The sequence below is a fragment of the Nylanderia fulva genome, unplaced genomic scaffold, assembly GCF_048542155.1.
Source record: "Nylanderia fulva isolate GAGA-0341 unplaced genomic scaffold, ASM4854215v1 Scaffold26, whole genome shotgun sequence".
NCBI lineage: Eukaryota > Metazoa > Arthropoda > Insecta > Hymenoptera > Formicidae > Nylanderia > Nylanderia fulva.
The window spans coordinates 3,081,476-3,106,520 of NW_028190325.1; the positions used below are offsets into that span (position 1 = coordinate 3,081,476).

At 29.5% G+C, this 25,045-nt stretch overlaps 1 protein-coding gene across 7 annotated transcripts; it reads left to right on the forward strand.

Moving 5' to 3' along the window:
* Positions 1-166: 166 nt before the first annotated feature.
* Positions 167-19,637, forward strand: unk (RING finger protein unk). Of its 7 annotated transcripts, none has more exons than XM_029319183.2 (12): positions 167-293; positions 834-1,043; positions 7,243-7,665; positions 8,911-9,134; positions 11,152-11,294; positions 11,817-11,993; positions 12,651-12,843; positions 12,937-13,208; positions 14,900-15,112; positions 15,210-15,365; positions 15,755-15,916; positions 18,316-19,637. In XM_029319183.2, exons 1-12 carry the CDS (start codon positions 235-237, stop codon positions 18,472-18,474), a joined length of 2,391 nt encoding a protein of 796 aa, XP_029175016.1. In that variant the 5' UTR covers positions 167-234; the 3' UTR covers positions 18,475-19,637. The 7 variants fall into 7 exon arrangements, with proteins under 7 accessions (XP_029175016.1, XP_029175017.1, XP_029175019.1 ...); XM_029319184.2 differs by having other exon boundaries at positions 11,164-11,294; XM_029319186.2 differs by having other exon boundaries at positions 11,167-11,294.
* Positions 19,638-25,045: the final 5,408 nt, after the last annotated feature.

Here is a 25,045-nt window from a genome sequence, read left to right on the forward strand (position 1 = left end):
GCGACGACGAGGACGCAGCAACGGCGACGATAAACCACGAAGGTGGCGGGGGTGGCGGTAGGGTTGCTGGTGGTGGTAGTGACAGCGGCAGCAGCAACAACGACGACGACGACGACGACGACGACGACGACGACGACGACGACGACGACGAAGAAGAAGACTGTGCACCGTCGTGGAGTCGATCGGCGGTGGAGTACGCCGTGCGTGTTACTAGTGCGCGTCGTCGTATCCAAGATGAAGTCCGATTCGAAGCCTCTGTTGACAGCTCAGGCAGAGAAGGCGAATCATTACACGTAAGTATATGCGCGGGGAGAGAAGGCGGCTGGCCCCGGCTGGTCCCTCACTGTCACCCGCCGAGAGAGAGACTCTGTCGACGTATATCGGGAAAAAGAATATAGCGAGAGGGAAGGAGAAGGAGAGAGAAAGAAGGACGTCGAGTGAGTTGGCCATTTGTGCCGGAAAGTGCGCCGATTGCCGAAAGTGTGGTGTAGAAGGAAATAAATATGAGAGAGAGAGAGAAAAAAAGAGTAGAAGGTAACGGTGCGGCTAGAGAGAGAGAGAGAGAGAGAGAGAGAGAGAGAGAGAGAGAGAGAGAGAGAGAGAGAGAGAGAGAGAGAGTGCGAGCGAGCGAAAGAGTGGGGTGAGAGAGAGGGAAGACGGGAGAGCCGCGAGCAACGAACGCGACTGTAACGCGACGCGCGCGTCCTACGATTCTCGTAAAAATCGTGCATGTTAGATGAGGGACGAGGACGAGGAGTGCGTTATCTCTCGGGCGAATAAAAAATAATAACGATAATAATAATAATGTCTAGCACCGCGGATTCGCATTCCAGATACTTGAAGGAATTCCGTGTCGAGCAATGTCCCCTCTTCATACAACGCAAATGCACACAGCACCGACCCTTCACGTGCTTCAACTGGCACTTTATGAACCAGCGGAGGCGCAGGCCGGTGAGAAAACGGGACCGCACCTTCAACTACAGCGCGGACAATTATTGCACCAAGTACGACGAGACCACGGGCATCTGCCCCGATGGGGACGAGTGAGTTCTGTTTTTTTCCTTATTTTTATTACACGATTATGTGCGATGTGATTCCTTCCCCTTCCTCTTCTCGTGATATGTGCTATATACATGTGGCATTATTTGCAGAGTGAATAGAGGTGTGTATTTTCGCTGAGGTTAAATGATATGAGACGGATGGCGAGGAAGAAAAAATTACGTTTTTTCTTGCCGGCGTAAAAGCGATATATAGATATGTGACGTGTATATATATTTATATATATATATATATATATAATATATATATTTTATATTTATATATAATATATAAAAAAATATATAAATATATATATATATATATATATATATATATATATATATATATATATATATATATATATATATATATATATATATATATATGTACACGTAACGCGCGTTACTATCGCGGCGTACGTGTCTCGCATTGTGTGTATTTACGTTTTACCGCGCTTCTCTTCATCGCGGCTCTGTCATCCCTCGCGAAGAGAAATCATTGTTACTTGGGACTTGAGCGGGGACACGAGCAAAGGAAGGAAAACCTACGTCGTAGAAATTGCGTATCGCGTTGTTTTTTATATTCGCACGTACTGCTCTATTTATATAGTATATTAATGTACTTGTATCCCAAGAAGCAAACTTACGTCATTAAACGTCAAAATGATGTAATTTTGAAGTCTATGACGTCATTAAACGTCAAAATGACATCGTTATACGTAGGGTGCGTTCCGTTATGCACTGCAAGTACTGACAGTACTACCAATAGCGTTCCGATATAGATAGCAGTGCACTGCGAAAGTACTATCATGAGTATATGACGTCATTAATTTTGACGTTATTTCCTGTTGCGATTACTGCAACCGGCGAGGTAAAGCACTCGCAGTAATCTACCTCCATGTGTATGATGGAACTAACTTTTAAATTCCATATCTGAATATAATGATACAATATTTTTAACGTAATTTTTACATTTTATTCTAGGTATTTTAATTTGTCGTCTCATTTCATTTATTAATTCCATTTCCAAATCGCTTTCACTTGATGACTCACTCGAATCATATATATTCTCGATTAAATTATATGTAATTAATGCAATAATGGTATTATCCATTTCACCAATTTTTCACTCGATGATTATTAGCGAAAAAGGTTAGTTAAAAGTCTGCTGAAAGCGTACTGTAGTGCGTTCCGTTTTACTATTTTGCAGTAGCTTCAAAGTGCACAAAATTAAAAAGGAATGCTGTCAACAGTACACTTGCATGACGTCATAGTGCCAGTACTTGCAGTGCATAACGGAACGCACCCATAGATAGCAGTGCACTGCGAAAGTACTATCATGAATATATGACGTCATTAATTTTGACGTTATTTCCTGTTGCGATTACTGCAACCGGCGAGGTAAAGCACTCGCAGTAATCAAGATGGCTACCTCCATGTGTACGATGGAACTAACTTTTAAATTCCATATCTGAATATAATGATACAATATTTTTAACGTAATTTTTACATTTTATTCTAGGTATTTTAATTTGTCGTCTCATTTCATTTATTAATTCCATTTCCAAATCGCTTTCACTTGATGACTCACTCGAATCATATATATTCTCGATTAAATTATATGTAATTAATGCAATAATGGTATTATCCATTTCACCAATTTTTCACTCGATGATTATTAGCGAAAAAGGTTAGTTAAAAGTCTGCTGAAAGCGTACTGTAATGCGTTCCGTTTTACTATTTTGCAGTAGCTTCAAAGTGCACAAAATTAAAAAGGAACGCTGTCAACAGTACACTTGCATGACGTCATAGTGCCAGTACTTGCAGTGCATAACGGAACGCACCCGTAATATTGTTTTCTCATAGAGGAAGCATTGTTTTTGTGAAATTTTTTTTTTCAGATTTTAATGTGTTCCAAAATATCGAATTATATTTTTTTGATAAGTATCCGTATGAATGTATGTGTTTACACCGACTTTTCTGAAAATTTAAATGTCTCGAGAATTATTTAATTATATAGTAAACTAGTGTATTTATATATTCCAAGTAGCAAACTTACGTCATTAGACGTCAAAATGACACATTTGCTACCTGAAATGTATATAGCATATTTTGTGTGTATATATATATATATATATATATATATATATATATATATATATATATATGTATATTGCTTTCTCACACACATAGAGGAAGCTTTGTTTTTTGAAATTTTTATTTCAGATTTTATGTTGAAAATGTTCGAAAATATCAAATCATATTTTTTAAAAAGTATCTGACTTTCCTGAAAATCTAAGTGTCTCAAAAACTGTTTGAGTTACAGTGCTCCAATTTAGTATACAAATAAAAAAGATAACACTTTTATTTACTGTAATTTTTATAAAAATTCATCGTGTTTTAAATTTAAATTTTTCGAAAAATGTCTTGCTTTAACTTCCAAATTTTAAGATATCGGGATAAATTTTTTTTACATAAGTAGAGTATCATTAAAGAATGATATTGAACTTGGTGAGAATCGATGAAAAGATTAATTTTTTAATAAAATTTTAATTTAAAAAAATTTTTAAGAGGACTTTCGCAAATTTTAAGAAATTGAGTTAAATTTTTTTACTTGAATGACGTATTATTAAAAAAATAATTAATATTGAATTTGGCGAGGATCGGTGAAACGACTCATTTTTAAAATAAAATTTGAATTGTTCAGAAAATGTAAATTTTTGAATTTTACATACAAAAATACATACAAAAGTAGGTACATACATACACATCCGTGATAATAAATTATTTTATGCCGAAAGAGTGTGCAAATTGAAAACTTACACATTGCTTTCTCATCATTCTATTTTTCTCATTAAGCTTCTTTTATGAGGAAGCTAAAATTAAAAAACCAGGTTGCTCATAGAGGAATCTTAATGAAAGAAATAGAATGATGAGGAAACAATGTGCAAGTTTTCAATTTGCACACTTTTACTATATTTTTATATCATTTTCAATACTATTGTATATATTTTATATACTGAATTTATACTAATAATAATAATAATAATAATAATCTATACTAATAATAAAATAACTTATAATAATAATGATAATAATAATTATAATAATGATAATAATAATAATAATAATAATAGTAATAATAATAATAATAATAATAATAATGATAATAATAATAATGATAATAATAATAATGATAATAATAATAATAATGATAATAATAATAATGATAATAATAATAATGATAATAATAAAAATAATAATTTATACTAATAATAAAATAATTTATACACTAATAATAAATTATACTAACAATCTATATGTATTATATATCTTATATTATCTACTTCAATCGATTAGAGTCATTTTGCGTTGTATACGATTATAAAGATATATTTATCTGTCTCGCCTGCGCTTGTTTTTAGCCTAATTGTGTAAGAGTGCCTAAAGCGCTTTACACCTTTCTCTCGTATCGAATTCCGAAGTTCCTTGCCGCGCGCGCGAAACGCTTCTCGGAAGCCAGGATTTTTAGGAAGGAATCATCTCGCGATTCGAGATTATGAAAGATCAGAAATCGAGGTTAGAGAAGAGAGAGGAAGGAAAAAAAGAAAAGGATGCGATCAGTTTTTCAGTTTTTATTTTTTTTTACGAAATGGTATTCCGGTAGGAGGTAAATTTTTGTAAGAAAAAATTTAAAAAAATTTTGTTTAATCTAAAACTTTGAAAAAGCGACCCCGCACTCTGGCGGTAGAAAAGTTAAAAAGAAAATGTTATATTCGATTGTATTCGTCATTTTGTCATTTTATGGATATATCAATATTTTTACATTTGTGTGTTTTTTTGTATTACGAAATGGTTCCGATAGAAAATTTTCAAGAGAAACTTTAAAATTTTTACGCAAAATTATCGCTTGGAATTTAAATGAGAGAATCTATATTACTTATAATAAATTGGTTATCGTTAAATTGTTTTTTATCGCGTTCGATAAAACAATTTAACTTTTAATTTTTATTTTGAATTTAATTCAATTTAATTTTTAATTTGATTTTTTGGATGCATATAGAGTAATTTTCATTGAACGATGGATTTACGAGGATATGATAAATTCGTCCAAAATTTCCTATTACCTACGTTACGAATTCGTCGAACAAAGGAGCCTCTGCTCCTATCGATTTTTCCCCTCGCGTACTTGGCACGATGGCACATAACAAAGAATCACATGTATTCAAATCCTTCTTCGAGTGTATATCGTAAAATAATTCATACAATTCGTAATTTTATTTGTACAGTTTGACTAAAAATTTATAATATTATATACAGGGTGTTTAAAAAGTTCTGCAACAGTCAAATACATATCTTAAAAATACAGATTTAAAAAAAAAATGTTTTAAATAAATTTGTAGGGCTTTAAGTGGCGCATTAAATAATAATGTTAGTATGACTATAAATAGCATTGTTAAAATTGTTTTACTTTAAAAATTTTTTAAAAATAAAATCCGTATTTTTGATTGCACATTTTATAGCTTATATCAAGAGATTTTCAAAACGCTATAAGAAAGTATTTTTTTTATTCAATGTTTTTTGAATTATAATGCTTGAAGTTTACAATATTTTTTTGACATAAAATACAAAATATCTTGTATCTTAATTCTTTTATATGCATAAAATAGTGAGATAAATCAATTGGTGCAAAGAAAACGCATAATTTTTTGTAGAAAATGTATACAATTTGTAATATATTTTTTCTTAAAAATAATTATAGGTTTTTTAATATCAATTGATTAGTTCATTATTCTGCACATAAATAATATTTAAGATAAATATTAAGTAATTACCGAAAACTGAATGTTTTACAAGATATATTTTGTATTTTATGTTAGAAAAAAATACTTCATCTTTTAAGTCTTATAACTTGAAAATTACTTAATAGAAAACAAATTTTATAATGGAGTTTTGAAATACTTTTAAAATAAGTCACATGAATATGGCCCGTTTCTATCATCATCGATTAAATTAAACCAATATATACACCATATATGTATACTATATATATTCTAAAATTCAGTAAAAAACTCAAATAGCAAACTGACGCCATTAATAAACGTCAAAGGCCCGTTTCTACCAACGTCGATTAAATTAAACCTTCGGTTAAACTATATCTTTGTCTCTTTTTAAGAACTTATTTGAATAGAGACAAGTATATAATTTAATCGACGTTGGTAGAAACGGGTCTATGTAATCAAAAATAAGGATTTCATTAAAAAATTTCAAAGTAAATTTTACGTGGCCTTAACACAATGCTATTTATTACACTAATATTATTACTTAAAGCCTTGCAACTTTTATTTGAAACATTTTTCTCAAAAATCTTTTGTTTTCGAGATATTAACTGTTGTAGGACTTTTACTGGTACACTCTGTATATTTTATAACAGCAATAGAAATTAAGTATAGTTCAATTTCTTGGTGTTACTTTAAAAATAATATATAAAATTTTCTTAATATTGTTCAAAGTTTATTCATATATTCGCTTACGTGTCTATTTTGATGAAAATAGAAAACTTTTGGAAAAAATACACGTAGAATTACAAAGCAAGTAATTTACAAGTAGCAAAAAATGCGATGATAAATTAATGAGTTAATGACACACATACATGAATAGCGAATAATTATTGATAAAATATTATTAGAATAAAAATTATAATTAGAAGATGGTGACTTAGATATGAAATTAAGATAATTTTTTAACTTGTACATATTGTATACGTAGAAACAGAGAATGCCAATTAATTTAAAAAACAGATTAAATTATGAGAAAAGATTATATATGATAGAGATGTAGATGGAATTTATTTTAAATAAATTTATGTAATCGAAAAAAACGAAAATGTATATATATATATATATGTGTGTGTGTGTGTATATATGTATGTATATATATATACATATAAAGATGCATATTAAAATTAATTATTGGAAAGATGCAAGATAAGTAATTGTATATTTATGTGTGTTAATGTAAAGATTAATATATATATATATATTTAAAAAAATACGTTTTAAATTAATAAAATATTTTTTATATTTTTATATTTTATATTTTATGTTTTATACAAAATATACAAATGTAAAAATAATTAAAAAAGAAATGTGTACAATATTTTACTACATGACAAAGATAATGAAACGTCTTGTTGTTGTAACAGGTGTCCATTTCTGCATCGTACCGCGGGTGATACAGAGAGACGTTATCACCTACGTTATTACAAGACGTGTATGTGCGTTCACGACACGGACACTCGTGGATTTTGCGTGAAAAATGGCCCGCACTGCGCCTTCGCGCACGGCAATCACGATCTGCGCCCACCCGTGTACGACATCAAGGAGATACAGGCGTTGGAGAATCCCGATTCGGATCCGAACTCATCGTCCAATGGGCCTAATATACTCGACAAGGAGCGAAATCTAATGAACGAGGATCCAAAGTGGCAGGACACGAATTACGTCCTGAGCAACTACAAGACCGAGCCGTGCAAGAGACCGCCGAGGCTCTGCCGGCAGGGCTACGCCTGTCCACAATATCACAACAGCAAGGACAAGAGGCGCAGTCCACGGAAATACAAATATCGGTATAAAAAAGATCGAGTAATCGACTGATTAATTGGCAATCGCAATCACGAATGCGATAAAAAAATATTTAGGGAAAAGTATGTTATTTATAAATCGGGGGAGAGGTTGGGAGAGGGTATTGTGCTGTCAGAGGATTATAATGGGAAAAGGATAGTTTTCGAGGCTGCTGAAGCCATCTGAAGTGCTTTATTGTAATATCTTCTTTTCGAAATGACATCTAACAATAAGAATTTTCAGCGTGTGCTTTTCGCCTCTGATGTCACAATCTAACATGACCGCAGTGAGGATCTAAGAGCTTTAAACAGATGTATCTTGTATCGCAGCTAGTCTCATTCGAATACCGCAATATTTGTTTTCTTCTCGAGCAATCCGTTAATGAGTGACGTTCCTAAATTTATTTTATGTGATTTAAATTTATTATCGAAAAAATTTTTTTATTTTAATCTTATGTGGAAGTATTGAAAAATTAGCAAAATGTTTAAGATTATTTTTTTTATTCATAAATTTGACAAAGTAATGGAAATTCAGTAAACCACTAACTTTTTCTTATATTGGTACGATTTATTAAATTTTTTTACTTAGACACTTTATATTTAGATGGACAGTTAAAGAAAATATCAAATTTTATAGTTATATTGAGATAATACTTATTTATATTTTTGTGCGTGACACAAAAATATTTTTTGTTAAATTTTTGAAGATAATTTATGATTATAATATAAATAAATAATTATAATATATGACATTCTTATAAATACGTTTTATTGTAGACTGAGAATTTTTGTAAAAAATAAAACTTTATTTTTATTACATTTTTAAATTTTATTGTTAGAGGTACGACTTAAAAAATCATGGATATAATTGAGCAAACTGGTATTATAAATTTTAATAATTAAAAAAAAAAATGTTTAATTTACGATATGAAACAATGATAAATTTACGTTCATGTTTAGTGTAGAACCATAGTTTTAAATGAATAAAATTATTTTGTCATTTCTTGACAAATTTTTTTTATTTATTGAACTTTTTATATCGAATATTGCAAGGAATTTATTTATACAAAAAAACTAGTTTTATTAAAAAAAATTTAGATTGACCTTAAAGAATGACTTTAGTTATTTAAGATTCAATTTTTTTATAGGTTTATCGTGCAACTTTTATATCTATCTTAGTACGAATTAGCATATTTTCCCTATTCTATTATAAATAATTGTGTGTATACACCTGGTAAATTAATTATATAGATCGACACCATGCCCAAACGTGAAACACGGCGAGGAATGGGGCGAGCCGGGCAACTGCGAGCAGGGAGATGCGTGCACGTATTGTCACACACGGACGGAACAGCAATTCCATCCCGAGATCTACAAGTCTACCAAATGCAACGACGTGCAACAGGCCGGCTATTGTCCGCGCGGAGTCTTTTGCGCGTTCGCGCATGTTGACCGTGAGTGTACACTCATCAATCGTACGTAAAACAGTCCTATTATAATTATACACGTGCCTTATGCAGTTTTTATTCTATGTGTTTATGTAATTTGCAATTAGCAGCTACATATTTTTTTTTAAACAAGTATGCGTTTTTTTCTCTTTATATCAATTGATTTCTCGCATTATTTCGTGCATAAAAATGGGATTGTGAAGTAGGATCGTCGAAAAGTGAACATTTTACGAGATATTTTATAATTTATGTAAAATTACATAATTAAAGTTTAAAATATCTTAAGAGTTTAACTAGGCTCTGTAATATATAAATATAAATTTAACATATATAAGATAGGCAATAAGAGCCAAATCGCGGATGACAGTGCGTTATTCTAAACGAAACTAAATTTTTTTTGTTAGAATTAAATACCTGTGCACAAGGCACCAAATTTTTACTTGGACACGGCCAAGATATAAAATTGGAATAATCTCTACAAGAGATTTTTAATTCCATGTATCCCCTATTCCCCCTAAAGAAATAAAGTGCGAGATCCATTGTGCACAGGTATTTAATTCTAACGAAAAAAATTTAGTTTCGTTTAGAATAACGCACTGTCATCCGCGATTTGGCTCTTATTGCCTATCTTATATATGTTAAATTTATATTTAAAATATCTTGTAAACTATTTACTTTTTGGTCATCTTACTTTTATAACTTTTTATCGAATATTGCGAGGAATTCATTTATACAAAAAAGTAGTTATATTTAAAAGAAATTAGGTTGATTTTTAAATGACCTCGAAAAATGACTTTAGTTAGATATGCGTTTTTCCTTTTTATATTAATTGATTTCTCGCATTATTTCGTCCATAAAAGCATTGAAGTAGGATCATTAAAAAGTGAACATTTTACGAGATATTTTATGTAAAATTATATAATTATAGTACAAAACATCTCGTAAATTATTTACTTTTTGGTTATTTTGCCCTTTTAACTTGTTATATCGAATTAATATTGCGAGAAATTCATTTATACAAAAAGTGGTTTTATTAAAAAAAATTAGGTTGACTTTTAAATGACCTTAAAGAATGACTAATTAAAATTTAAGATTATCAATTTTTTTTTTATCCTCATAAAATCTTTTAGCTTTTGTGTGAAATAAAAATGTTTTCGTTATAGCAATAGTTTCAGCAATATTTGACTATATAATGAAACATCTTGTGTACATTTATGCATACATATAATTTAATAATGTATACATGTATACATGCACGCACACGCACGCACACACACACACACACACACACACACACACACACACACACAACACACAACACACACGCGCGCGCGCGCGCGCGCGCACACGCACACGCACACGCACGCGCACGCACGCACACTCACGCACACGCACGAACGCGCACGCACACGCGCGCGCACTTATATATATATATATATATATATTTACATTTATTACAATCTATCGTCTTTCATTAATGATTGCATTTGGTCGAGTTTATCACAAATTATTTTTGCAAACATATATAGGGTGTTTTAACCCTACCATACTATCTGTTTATAGGAGACTCTTAAGGTTATTTGGAGACGATATTTCCTCAGCGAAAAGGTCGAGAAAGGAAATCATTTTCTTAACGTTCTCGATTTTTAAAATCATGTATCTTTATAATTAAGCCTTAAATTAAAATTTTATTAAAGTAGACTACCTAAAATTAGATAAAAATATAGTTTTGTTAATAATTTATTTTTACAAGGTTTAATTTACAAAACAGTTTTTATTTTCAATCATTTAGAACTCGAAAATTATTGGTGCCTGGATGTTTTCGCTGAGGAAATATCGTTTCCAAATCGCCTCAAGAATCTTCCATTAACGAGTGGTACAATATGTCTGGGACACCCTGTATATACATTACATTTGGATCAACTCATAGTGCATATAGAGTCTAAATGAATGATAATTTAATATTTGCTAAATGATGAATCATCAAAATTGTATCTCAAAATTGATATATTGGGACGTTGGTATGGTGTGTTGATGGAAGCAGTGTTGCCAACAGAAGAAATGAGCCTGGCGAGAGATATGGCGGTACCTATAGATTGCGGGGCGAATTTGGCGGACATACTCAGCAACGCTCTTCCACCCGACAAGCGCTCACACGACAAGGACAAGCCGCTTAGTGACAGTAGCGTGAGTTTCGATTTATTATGAACACGATATGTCATGGATCACTCGATATTTTTCGGCTCGAATAAAATGAGATTTATGATTTTCTGCACGTATTAAGGCTCCTGGGTCCTCGATGCGGCTATGTCAGATTGTGACGTCAGGCGAGAAAGCACATGCTAAAGATTCTTAAGTGCCATTTCGAAATAAAAAGATATTTCGATGAAACATCACTTCAGCTGGCTGTAGCACACTCTTACAATTCCTTTAAACTATTATTTTTCCTTTATAATCAATCAACAGCTATAAAATGATAAATATGAGGTTTTGGTGCATGTGCAGTCAAAGAATGATTTTCCAAGTATTTTAAAAGTGTGCTAAAGTCATTTGAAGTAAGTGTTTCATCAAAATATTTTTTTATTTAAAAGTGACATTGAAAAATTTTTAGCGTGTGTTTTCTCGCCTCTAACGTCAATCTAATATAACCACGAAAATTCCGGAGATTTAAAAAGAGGTGTATATCGCATTGTATACTGAATATTGCAGAATGGTAGCGGTGAAGTTTCGGAATCTGGCAGCATTAGCAGTTTAGGTAGCAACAGTTCACACAGCAAAGCACCTGGTGCTCAGTTGCATAATTCCAATAATAACAATTCCGGCATAAATACGGCCGCACAGCAAAAACTTAGCATACTGTACAACCCCAGTTCTCTCATACAAGTTGTAAGTTTTTTTATTTTTTTTTGAATGTTATATACAGGGTGTCTGATAGGAAATTGCTGTAACTAATCAGCTATCATTTTTTAATGCATGTAGTTATTGAGAAAACAAATTGTATTGGAAAGAGGAAAGTCTACAGTTTTTAGTGGATATAATTAAAATGTTTATATACCGGTTTATTTTATAGATAAAAAGTAATGAAAAAAGTGCTAATAATCACATAAAATTACAAATTAATGATAAATATTTTCAACAGTGCCAGAGTTAATAGCAGCTATTAAAAGGATCGTCAATAACATAAAAAAAATGACATGTTAGAAAGTTTTTACGAGTTTTCGTAAAAAAACAATTTTGTTTTTATAAAAGAACAGAATAAATTCAAATAGTGTGCACTTTTCGAAAATATTTATCATTAGCTTACATATGTGATTATTAGCACTTTTTTCATTAGTTTTTTTTAATAAGCTAAACTAGTAACAAACATTTTATTTATATCCATTAAAAACTGCAGACTTTCCTCTTTCTAACACAATTTTTATTTTCTCAACTGCATGCATTAAAAAATGAACAGTTGATTCGTTTCAGCAATTTCCTATAGGACATAGATAACATGTCCGCAATTATAATCGCGATTAATAATGATGTTGTTGATCTCAACAGAGTGAAATTCGAAAGCAAATGATCGCTATTGACAGCGATCCATTGTTATCTAAAGCTGATAAAGCACAACAGAAGCAAGGTCTTTATATTGCGTACAATTTGAATGGGACATTAGGAAGTCATTCTTTAGCAACTACTGTCTCCCCGCTATCAAATTCTTTTTACTCAAACGACACCGTCGAGTCTGTAGTAGGTAAGTGATCACTCGCTGAAACCTTTATTCGCGATATCCAACATGTAAAACAACAAAACAACATCGTTGATGTTTGATCTCTTTTTTTTGCAGGAAATGCATTAGACGAGTTACATCTAGATGACCCGTTAAATTTAGTCGATTCAATTCATACGAGGGATACAAATTCACCGATCGGCAATTCGATATCAGCAGGCCTAGCTAGCTCTGGTCTACTCGGTAGCTCAGCTCCGGTCAATATACCCGGGATGACTGAACGTTCTGTTTTAACCAATTTTTCTCCGTCGACCTCGAGTCCGCTTCAACAATTGCAGACTGGTTTTCTCACCGGATCGAGATTCTCTCATCAAGATTCTATAGAATCTGTGAGTTAACATCGTTGTATCTGTATAGGGTGTTTACGAAATACTTTGACGAACTTTTAAGGCGTATTCTTCGCGTCAAAATAAGGAAAGAATTTTTTATATACAGGGTTTTTTAAATACATTCATTTTAATCACCTCAGGTAAATATTTCGAAAATTATGAGAGATACGAAAAATATTTCAACAACAAAGTTTTTTTCTTATTTTGAGGGGGACATAAGATGATGTCATTGTCGTTTGACCTTGTATAATTATTTAAAGGTCACGTGAAGGTCATCTTTGATTTCTTAAATAGAATTTACTATTTTTGTTTGCATATTCTTGTAGCTTATCTTGAGAGCTTTCCAAAAGATTATAATAAAGTATTTTTTTTTTAAGTACTTTTTGAGTTATTATTAAGGTTTGAAGTTAACAATTTTTTGACACAATGTAAAATATCTTTTGAAATAAGATGCAATTTAATTCGACCAAAAACTGGCTATTCATTTATTGAAAATAAGTACACACTACGTTTTGACTCACATTGTGGTCCTTTTCAAGTGTTGTCTTAGATGGAACCTATTTTTTCATTACATATTCTTGTATTGTATCTACAAGCTACATACAGTAGCTAACAGATTGTCGATATGACAGGACAACTTTCATATTTCTATTTTTAATTAATGTAATTGCTGAATAAGAACAACACTTGAAAATGACCACAATGTGGATCGAAACGTAGTGTGTACTTATTTTCAATAAATGAATAGCCAGTTTTTGGTCGAATTAAATTGCATCTTATTATTTGTGAGAATTTTATCACTGACGATCAACAATTAATTGTGAAAATCTTTTAAAATATTCAGTTTTTGATAATCTTACCTCAATACTTTTATGCATGGAATAATGAGACCGAATAATTAAAAAAAGTATGTAATTTACATTGGTGCAACTGCTTACTTTTTTTAAAAGTAACTGTGTTTTTTTTACACCAATTGATAGGTTTCATTATTCCGTACATAAAAGTATTAAGGTATGATTACCGAAAACAATATTTTACAAGATATACATTACTTTTACATTTTACGTAAAAAAATTGTTAACTTCAAACCTTAATAACTCAAAAAGTATTTCAGAGAAAAATATTTTATTATAGTAATATGGCTAGAATGCTCTTATCGTAAATAACCAGGATAGAGAAACTCAGCCGACTTTTTCGGACCGATATATTTTTCTCGTCTACATCAATTTTAGGAGGGTAAAGGGAAGAGGAATTTAAATCTCAATTTAGAGATTGTTCCTCATCTTAGCGAATTACTAAGTATTATATTTGGCTCCTCACAGCGATACATTCTCTATCTTTATTATAGTGTTTTGGAAAGCTCTCGAGATGAGCTACAAGAATATGTAATGAAAAAATAGGTTCCATTTAAGAAATTGAAGATAACTTTCACGCGACCTTTAAGCAACTATTTAAGGTCAAACTAATGGCACCGTCTTATGTCCTCGAAATTGTTCAACTTTTGTCTGAAACATTTTCTTTTGCAATCAAAAATAAAAGTTGTTTGAAGTGGGATATTAAAATGGGACACCCTGTATAATTTGTTTTCATTTTGACGCGAGATATACGCCTTAGAAGTTTGTCTGACTATATTACGAAGGAGTTTCTTAAAAAATTGTTTAACCAAATCTGTTTTCCCGGATTACTTTCAGACATTGCCATTTATGAATCAGATATCGGATCCATTTAGCAATCACATTTCGCAGCTTAGCAGCTCGGCTTCTAAGCTTAGTGGATTCAATAGTAGTTTATTCGATTTCGCGAGCCAAGGAATGTCCCCGTCGCGCACGCAACCCACTCTGCCGGCATCTCCATTGGTCAATGCATTTTCCATTAGTCCAAGTAATACAGGATCGTTATCCGAGGTGAAGATGGAATGCATTTTAAAGAGTTTTTTTCTTCTCTGATATCAAGAAACGAGACTGTTATCGGTTGTATACTTATATACTTATATGCCCGTAGGTACAAAGGCTCAGAGACGAATTGAGTTCGAGCCGTGCACAATTAGCAACGTGGGATGAGCGTATTAATCAGGCGCGCGCGGCTTGCGCGGCATGGCAATTGGAAAGCGAAGAGGCGAAAAGAAAGGCCAATATAGCCGAGCAACAGAGGGACGAGGTAAGGAATTCGCTCGACTAACCGAGCACCCTCTGTCCAAGTAGAACGGAAAAGTCAAAATTATGTCAATTTGACGTCATTGATCAAATTTGGAGTTGAAGTAGAATAGAAAAGTCAAAATGATGTTAATTTGACGTTATATTGAACAAATTTGGAGTCCAAATGAATAGAAAAGTCAAAATAATGTCAATTTGACGTCATATTGATCAAATTTAGAGTCCAAATGAACAGAAGAGTCAATAACGTCAATTTAACGTCATACTGATGAAATTTGGAGTCCAAATGACGTCAAATTGTTGTAATTTCGATTTCTTTGTTCCACTCGGGTCTCTTCTCGTGACATTCAAACCGAATTTGCCGGAATAATTTTTTCTTTTTTTTCCTTGTAGGCTTTAATGCAGATGAAAGCACTCAGAGTCGAGAATGAGACATCTAATGGTGGTCCGTATCTTCATTCGGTGAGACGAATAAGCGAGCTCAGGTCGTTATCGATAGCTACTTTGAAATCAATTCAGTCACAATTGCGCTCGGATCTCGAAGAAGTGGAGAAGGTAAGGGTATAGGTGTAGCAACTATAAGAAAAATTGCAAGAAAATGATCTGCATTCATAAATTGCAAAAATAATTTTGTTATATGATAGATAACAAGGTCATATTAAATAAGACTAAAAAATCCAGAAAAAATTCTGCAGTTTTCGTCACTTCTACACATTTTTTTATTCTCTGGATCTTGCTCCATCAGATTTTAATCTGTTTAGATCACTTAAAACATTTATTAATTAGAAAAAATTTTTATAATGTTGAGATGAATTTTTAAAAAACTTTCAAAATTCTTTGAGAAAGAAATTAAGAAATTACCGGAAAATAAATAAGAGCAAGAGTTTTATTTAATAATGGAGAATATATAGGTATATAAATATAAATATAAAAGAATTCAGTTTGTGTGTGTGTCAAGTAAAATCAAACTTACTTATGAATCAATTCAATATACATGGTGGGTCACATTTTAATGTCCCACTGTAAAATATATTTTTCTCTTTTTTACAAATAAACATTTTACACAAAAGTTGTTTGAATATCAATTTGTTTACAGACCTAAACATTCTTTAATTGTCATTTTTAAAAAATGGAAACCGATATTTTTTTTCAACAAAAATTGTACGTCTTATCGAGATAAATATAACTATATAAATTAAACATTTTTTTCCCATAAAGTTGCACAATTTTATAAATTTGGAATATTAGTTTTCCTTTCCTTCGAGAAGTACTTTCTGCTCAAATTAAATTTTATTTGATTTTTCGATTATGATATTCAATGGTTATTCCACAACAGTATTAAATTACTTCAATGAAATCAAAATTTTAATTTAATATCAAGAAAATCCTTAATAAATGTACATATATAATTAGATTTATCTCGACGAGATTTGTGACTTTTGTTCGAAAAAATTAGGTTTGTGATGGAAAAAAAACGAAAGTACTATGTCTGTAAACACTAATTGATATCGTGTATTTCCCTTAGAATCAAATAACTTTTGCTCGAAATATTTTTTAAAAGGTGTAGGAAAAAGATATTTAAGGTAGGACATTAAAATAATCTACCTTATATATAGATAAAACCACTAACAAATCGGGGGAGGGGGGGATTGGAGTTAAAAAACCCTTCTTGCAAATTAAAACACTTATCATTGATCCTTGAATAAAAGCTAAGCGTAAAACAAAAAATAATAAATAATTTTGCAATCCCCCCCCCCCCATAATTGATATCAGGATTCGCTACTGGATAAAATAGTTAATATAATTATATGAAAAAAAGAAAAAATGATAGAGTATATCATATTTTATTATACAGTGTTTTATTTTAAATGAGTCAGGCAAATATCCAAAAATATGAAAGATATAGAAAAACATTTCAGACAAAAGTTATGTTTGGTTTGAAGAGGGACATAAGATGGTGCCATTGTGACTTGGATAATCGTTTGAAGATTACATGAAGAAGTCTTCAATTTCTTAAATAAAAACTCCTATTTTTCAATACATATTTTTGCTTATCTCGAGAGCTTTTCAAAACTCTAATAAATTTTTTCCGTTAAGTATTTTTCGAGTTGTGAGACTCGAAAGATACAGTATTTTTTGTATAAAATACAAAATATGCATTTAAAAATAGGGGTTTTTATTTAAAAAATTGAAACTGACCTTTAAGTGACCTTAAAATTATTATCCAAGGTTACATCAATGACAACGTCTTATTATGTCCCTTAAGCATTATCCAAGTAGAACAGAAAAGTCAAAATAATATCAATATAACGTCAAAAAGATATTATTTTGACTTTTTGTTCTACTTGGATAATGCTTAAGGGACATAATAAGACGTTGTCATTGATGTAACCTTAGATAATAATTTTAAGGTCACTTAAAGGTCAGTTTCAATTTTTTAAATAAAAACCCCTATTTTTAAATGCATATTTTGCATATTATCCAAGTAGAACAAAAAGTCAAAATAATATCTTTTTGACGTTATATTGATATTATTTTGACTTTTCTGTTCTACTTGGGTATAATTCAAAAAGCACTGAAAGAAAAAATATTTTATTATATTCTATAAAACTCTCAAGTTGAGCTACAAGAATATATGCATTGAAAAATAGTGGTTTTTAATAAAGAAATTGAAAGTGACCTTTATGTGACCTTCGCATAATTATAGGTCATATCATTAAATTATTAAAATATTCATCATTAAATGATTAAAATATTTATCATTAAATCATTAAAAAATATATATATATATATATATATATATAATGTTCCATTTTAATGATGTGACCTTGGATAATTATTTAAAGATCACATGAAGGTCACTTTCAATTTCTTTAATAAAAACTATTTTAATATATTGTATATATATTATATCACACTGAAATCTTATTATGGTTTTTGTCCTGTGTTCGAAGGTGCTGTATAGGGAAACGGCAACAAAGTGCATGGTTTGCGAGGAACAAAATCGCACGGTCACATTATCGCCCTGCAATCATTACGTGGTCTGTTCGACGTGCGCTCCGAATCAACGCGAGTGTCCGTACTGCCAGACTCCAGTCGTCTCGACAAGTTAGGTCCGAACCTCCTCCTCTTAGACTCTCCGAGTTGTTACAATTTCCGCTTTATAGAAAGAAAGAAATAAGAGAAAGGGCGGGGGGCAGTCTTTGAAAATAAAACAAAAAATATCATGTAAGTAGAGTATCACGAGTTTGCAAGAACTTGTATTTTTTAGTACTCTGATAAAGTAACAAAATATGAAAAAAAAGAACCTGTCTCTTAAGCGCGGTAAGCATGATATCAGCCTGCGAGTTAATAAGGATTTACCAGTCGCCAAAGTACGAATATGGTAGGACTCTTTTCTTTTTAATCTTCTAATCTTGTTACATTACATGTGTTGATATTTTTTTCTTGTTATTATTATTATTATTCAGCTAATATCACATTTAAAAAAAATGCAATTCTATAAGAAACGGCATCCTAATAGTATCCTCCAAAAGAAGAAAATGTTTTATTTTATATATGATCTCTCAAAGTACATACATACATACACATATATATATATATATATATATATATATATATATATTTAGCAGGGTGTTAACTATTACAACATTTAGCATTTGCGATATATAATAATAATAATAAGCATTTGCGCGGGTGGATTAAACAGAACATTTAATGCGAAGACGAAGATATAATCACAAAGTTTCGGGACCTCGAGAACTATATAATTGTTTAAAACAAATTAATTATAAAGACATAAACGCAACAAAAAAGTCTTTTTCCCATTTTGCATTAAATAGAATGGGAGATAAAATCTTTTTCTCAAATGGTTGAGCTGTGAAACGTATGTCACAGAAGAAATGATATTTCTATTATATTTAAATATATATATTTAATAGGATTTTCCAATTGATTCGTACTGAATATAATAAAATATATAAGTATTAACAAATTTTATATTTTTTGTTGAGAAACCTAATATTGAAAATATAAATATTATATATATATAAGAGGTACATAAATATATATTATATATATAAAATTTCTAGGTTTTTATATATCTAATAACACATACTCGCATACAAAAAATACACAGACACACAAATCATTATACAAAGATTTCTTATAGTTGTAACATTATAGAGTACCGCGGAAAACAACCGCGAAATAGGTAGTAACCAATTTTATTATATATGAAAAAGGTATTATATGAATATATATATATATATCTATATTACTCGTTTTCACTTTCTTTCTGTTTTTAATTGATATTCTCCTATCGCTTTCCTCTTTCTTTCATTTCGTCACTTTTTTACGTTTATAGGATACATATATAATATATATGAAAGCTACAATTTATCAGGAAAAACGTTTATACTTCGGACACATATTACAAAATTTACAATAACCGATATTTTTTAACAATTTTATATATATACATATATGAAATACACAAACACGTGCGCGCGTTTTTCTATAATAATGTGGCTGTCTCATATACATGTGTTTTGTAATACAATCTCTTCTCTCGATCTTTAGGATCTTAAATATGCTTATATATGTACTTGTATTTGTGCGATGGAATTATTAGAAAGACATATTTAAATTAAATAGCGTGTGATAGTAACGAAGAAGTTAATCTTTTAAACTAATTCAAGTAGATTACTGAAACCAATTATCCTCATTTCATGTTGTAGGTTTTTACAATTGTAGATATAAGGATGTTAGAGATACTTAGGATTTTCCAATTTAATCAAAAAATAACTCGTAAATAAATAAATAATTAAATAATATATATATATATATATATATATATATATAAAGAATACAAGTCAAACATGTGTGACATACGTGTTACAGTTCAGTAACATGAAGCATGTTTAATTAGGACGTGAGAGATGCGTCCTTATGTATACCCGGCTCTATATTCATTTTAAAGATGTAGTTGTGTGTTAAACTTTATGATAAAAAATGACTATATAGTCATGATATGAAAAAATAATAAATATATATATTGCCTAAGATATAACGATTAGGATAGATAGGATCAACATTATCAAATTTTTTCTTCATACAATATTTAGGTATCAAAATGTTACAATAATTAATTTTTAAGATTATTCTTATTCAATATGTATTTACGGGATTTATAGCTATGAAATTATTAAAAAAGTTCAAAATATAATACCCCTTCCCCACAAAATAAAAAATCTTGACAATTTTTACACGACTTGTAAGTTGTTTGCTGATTTATATAGAATTAAATATCCTTTTTTTATTCTTAAGACTTCTGGGTCAGATTGTGACGTCAGAGGCAAGAAAGCACAGTCTAAAAATTCTTAAATGTTATTTTTAAAGGAGAGAGATTTCGAAATTGCATCTGGGAATTTTTAGCGTGTTTTCTCGCCTCTAACGTCACAACATGGTTAGTAAGGAGCCAGGAGCTTTAATATAAAACTCTTTGTACAATGGGGTATTATAGCGTACATATATATATTTACTTAACTATTGATATTTATGCAGCAGTTGCTTTCGTTTTTCTTTTTTTCTCCTTTAATTCTCTATAGTCAACTATCAAAAAGTGAGGCCAAAAAAGAAAAGTAAATGTTTTTATTCCTTTATTTTTGTATTATAAATTATTAAGATTAAAATGTAATATTAAAATAACAAAGAAAAAACGATTTCTCTATTATGGTATATATGGTCTAAAGAGATACTGTTAAAAAAAGAATAGGATAACATACAGAAATATTAAAATACACGTTTTATTGATATATATATTTTTTACTTTGTTAATTAGAGATTGTGTGGAGCAATTAAAAAGAACTCCATTATTTTTTATTATTTATTTCTTAAACATTCAGATAATAACCAGATATAAGAAAACAGTTTTTTCTTTTTCTTCTTTCTATCTTTATTTTTCAATTAATATTATTATATTACACTTATTAATAACAATATACACAGAGACATTTTAATTTTCTTAGAGGCCGCATATACCATAACACCATTTTCGAAAAAGAAAAAAATTATGTAGAATTTAAACATAATAATGTATTTTCCCTTGCGTCTATTCAGTGCATTCTTTATAAGTACAGGAATGTTATTGATATATTTCTCTATATATAAAATATATTTTTTCACGTATCAACTTGACATTTTTACGCATTGATATACGTGGTTTGAACATTATCAGAGATTTAAATATTGAAAAAGAAACGAAGATAAAATAAAGTAAGAATTTTAAGTAAAATAAATTCTTTCGGTTGATACAAGAGAGAATCTACAATAAATATAATTGATGAAAAGAGTTATTAGTAATATCGTGGAAATTTATTACACCGCGAATTGTTAAAAACGGGTACTTATAAAGAATGTGGATTTTTTTCAATGATATTCCGCGATCAAACTTTTTTCTATTGTATTTGTATTTTAAGATAACAGGGTTACAAATATACATACATACATACACACGCAGACACATAAAAAGGGGATCATATCCAATTCATAAACAGGAGAATCTTCATTTTTTAAAGAGCAATTGGAGGAAAGTTGTGATCGCGTTATGTTTAACAAAAAATTTAAAAATGATATTTCTAGAGCATAATAGGATTTATATATATATGAACAATTGCTACTATATATAAATATATATATAGTATTATTTTACTTCTTATAACACAATAACACAATTAAAAATATAAAATATATTAAGAACGTAAATTATTGTGAAAGCAACAAATTTAGCTACAAAATAGAGTAATAGGAGAGTAACAAAATGGATAATTAGCTAATATCGTGAAATGAAAAAAAATGAAAACATACAATTAAATATTTATATATTTACTGGCGCCGTTGTTGGTTTCGTCAATTGTTTTTTACATTTTGGAGCACGTAAAAAAATGTATTACATTTTTTGTATGCCTTTGATTTTATTTATCGCATTTAAAAATTAAATATTGTCATTATTACTAAATTAGAAACCTATTTGATAATGAATAATAAAAAAGTCTATGCATGTTATTGATATTATACTATTTTATGTTTTAAACAATGCAAAGAAAAATTACTTTTTACCGAATATTATTTTCAAAATTATTCATATCTTATCGAGGTTTGTGTGCTTGCAGATGTGATTTTTGAACAATTCAATTTTTTTACTTTTTTATTGCACAAAAGAAACCAACAATAGGGCAGGTTAAATTAAATGCTATATTTTTGACAAGTTACAATAATACCGACACACATATTTATATTTATATGCTCTGCGTCTTGTGCGAATGATTCTTCCATGTTGGAATTGATAGATCACTGTTGTAATTACTTTTTTGCGTATATTATTAATTGAAGATTATAGAGAATCAAACTTTGACTTATTACTTTATTTGTGCACAATTTATACTGAAAAATAAAGAAAATTCGTAATATCGAGGAAGAATTATCAGTACGGTCCGGACAAAGAAAAACCATACACATAATCACTAGAAATATTGTATAATAATGAATTGCGTAAAAAATTGTAATATCTAAAGAAAATCGCTGAACATTTATATCACAATTTATAACTAAAGGTACTTGCTATAAATCTGTGTTGTCTTTAATTACACTCGTAATTTTGATATGATATAATTATTACTGCATTTGTTATATTTTGATATAGAATAATATGGTTGAGTCTCTCTCCATATGATAATTAATTATTAACAAAAGAAAAACACTTTTAATCATTTGTAATGAGATGTGTGTTCTTATTTGCAAAAATAAGATACTTGCTCAATGTCCGGCAAAAGATTTTGGTCATTATTCTTATTATCATTGTATGAGAAATCTAACGCATACAAAAAGAAAGAATACACAATCTACTACTATGACTCTCGTATTATTTTGTTCATATTATAATTGTTATACGTGATTGTTATGTAACTTTAAAATATTTTTTGTTACTTTATTCCCTCTTTTGAATATTTCAAAATTGCTTATTTTTCATAATTATATTTATATTTCATCAATAATCGTATAATCATTTTATGGAAAATGTTTGCGATATTATATTATTAATTATTCATTAATTTATCAGATTGCAGTAATGATTGATGCAAAAACTTATGTGATTCAAGTACCTTTGTGAAAAATATGAGGTAACAAATGTCTGTACGATGTACGATTTTAATTTTACAATTAGTTAAATCTAATTATGCGCTTCACTAATCGATACATATATTTACATAATATATAATTTTTTAAGAATCATAATATATAATCTCTGCTACGAATGTACAATGAAAACATTCATATTTATGTGAATTTAATTTCGGATTTATTAACAATGGATTCACATATTCTTCAATTGAATTGTGTACTATATCTTTTTCTTAATAATTTTGAAATATATGAAATAATATTTGTATTAATAATTATACAATTTAGGGGTATCCAATTTTAATCGACCATCGCTAAAAATTTTTATTTTTGACTGTACAATAAACAAAAGTTGTTTAATTCGAAAAGGGGATAAAAGATGACGCTATTAACTTTTCCTAACGGACGTTTTTCAAGATCATTTAAAGGTTATTTATATTTTTTAAAATTGAATTAAAATTTTTTGTATATAAATCGATTCTTCGTAATTTTTAGTATAAAAAGTTATAAGGGTAAGATAGCCAAAAACAGAATAGTATAAAAGATATTTTATACCTAAATTTAACACTAATGATACATAAACTATGTAAAATATTCATATTTCGACAAAAATATATTTTTACTCTTATAATTTTTTATATCAAAAATTTCAAAGAATTGATTTATGTAAACAATTATAATAATTTTACTGTAAAAAGAACATAAATGACTTTTAAATGTCCTTGAAAGACACTCTTCAGAAAGAAGTCAGTAGCGTCATCTTCTATTTCTCTTTAAATCAAACAACTTTTATTTGAAACATTTTGTTGTACAATGAAAAAAGTTTTTGGGGGTTGTCAATTAGTAAAATTGAATACTCTGTATGTATATTCGCGTTTTTTATTTACTTTCAAGCATTTGAAAGAATCAAGATATGTAAATATATATCCTGCGCATTTTTCGTTAATATTCCAATTGTTAAATTACAATATTTTTTATATTAAAAAAAAATTATATAAAATTGCGTTTTTTTCTATATAAAAAAGCAATTATATAAAAACAAAATATAAAAATAATAATAGTCCGATGAGTAAGAACACATAGCAGTATTTGCAGCCTCATATTTGATATTTTTTTATAAATAAAGAGAGTAAAATACGATTGAGAATATAATACGATCGGAAATTCGTAACTATTTTTTTGAAAAAGAGAAGCAAACGTGTATAAATGTGGCTATCTTCAATATTTGAAATACTATTGATGTGATTTTTGCATATTATCTAACATTGAATAAGATCCTTTACAATAAGTAAAAAAGAGAGAAACGTAATACACAGTGTGATTTGCATAAAGAAGACAATGTGCGAGAGCAGTGCCATTTTTAAAACAGACTTATGAAAGTAATAATAAAGTTGCTTCCTGCGAGAAAAAAGCGAATGTGATCTGTTATAGTATTTCTATAGCTAATTCCGCATTCTAAGATCGTGTTTTCGCTTGCTTTAATTTTCAAATTTAGTTTATTTT

Coding starts and splice junctions, on each gene's coding strand:
- unk (XM_029319183.2), top strand. CDS start 235: ATGAAGTCCGATTCGAAGCCTCTGTTGACAGCTCAGGCAGAGAAGGCG. Junction 7,666..8,910: donor CCACGGAAATACAAATATCG/GTATAAAAAAGA, acceptor TTAATTATATAG/ATCGACACCATGCCCAAACG. Junction 11,295..11,816: donor AGCCGCTTAGTGACAGTAGC/GTGAGTTTCGAT, acceptor TGAATATTGCAG/AATGGTAGCGGTGAAGTTTC.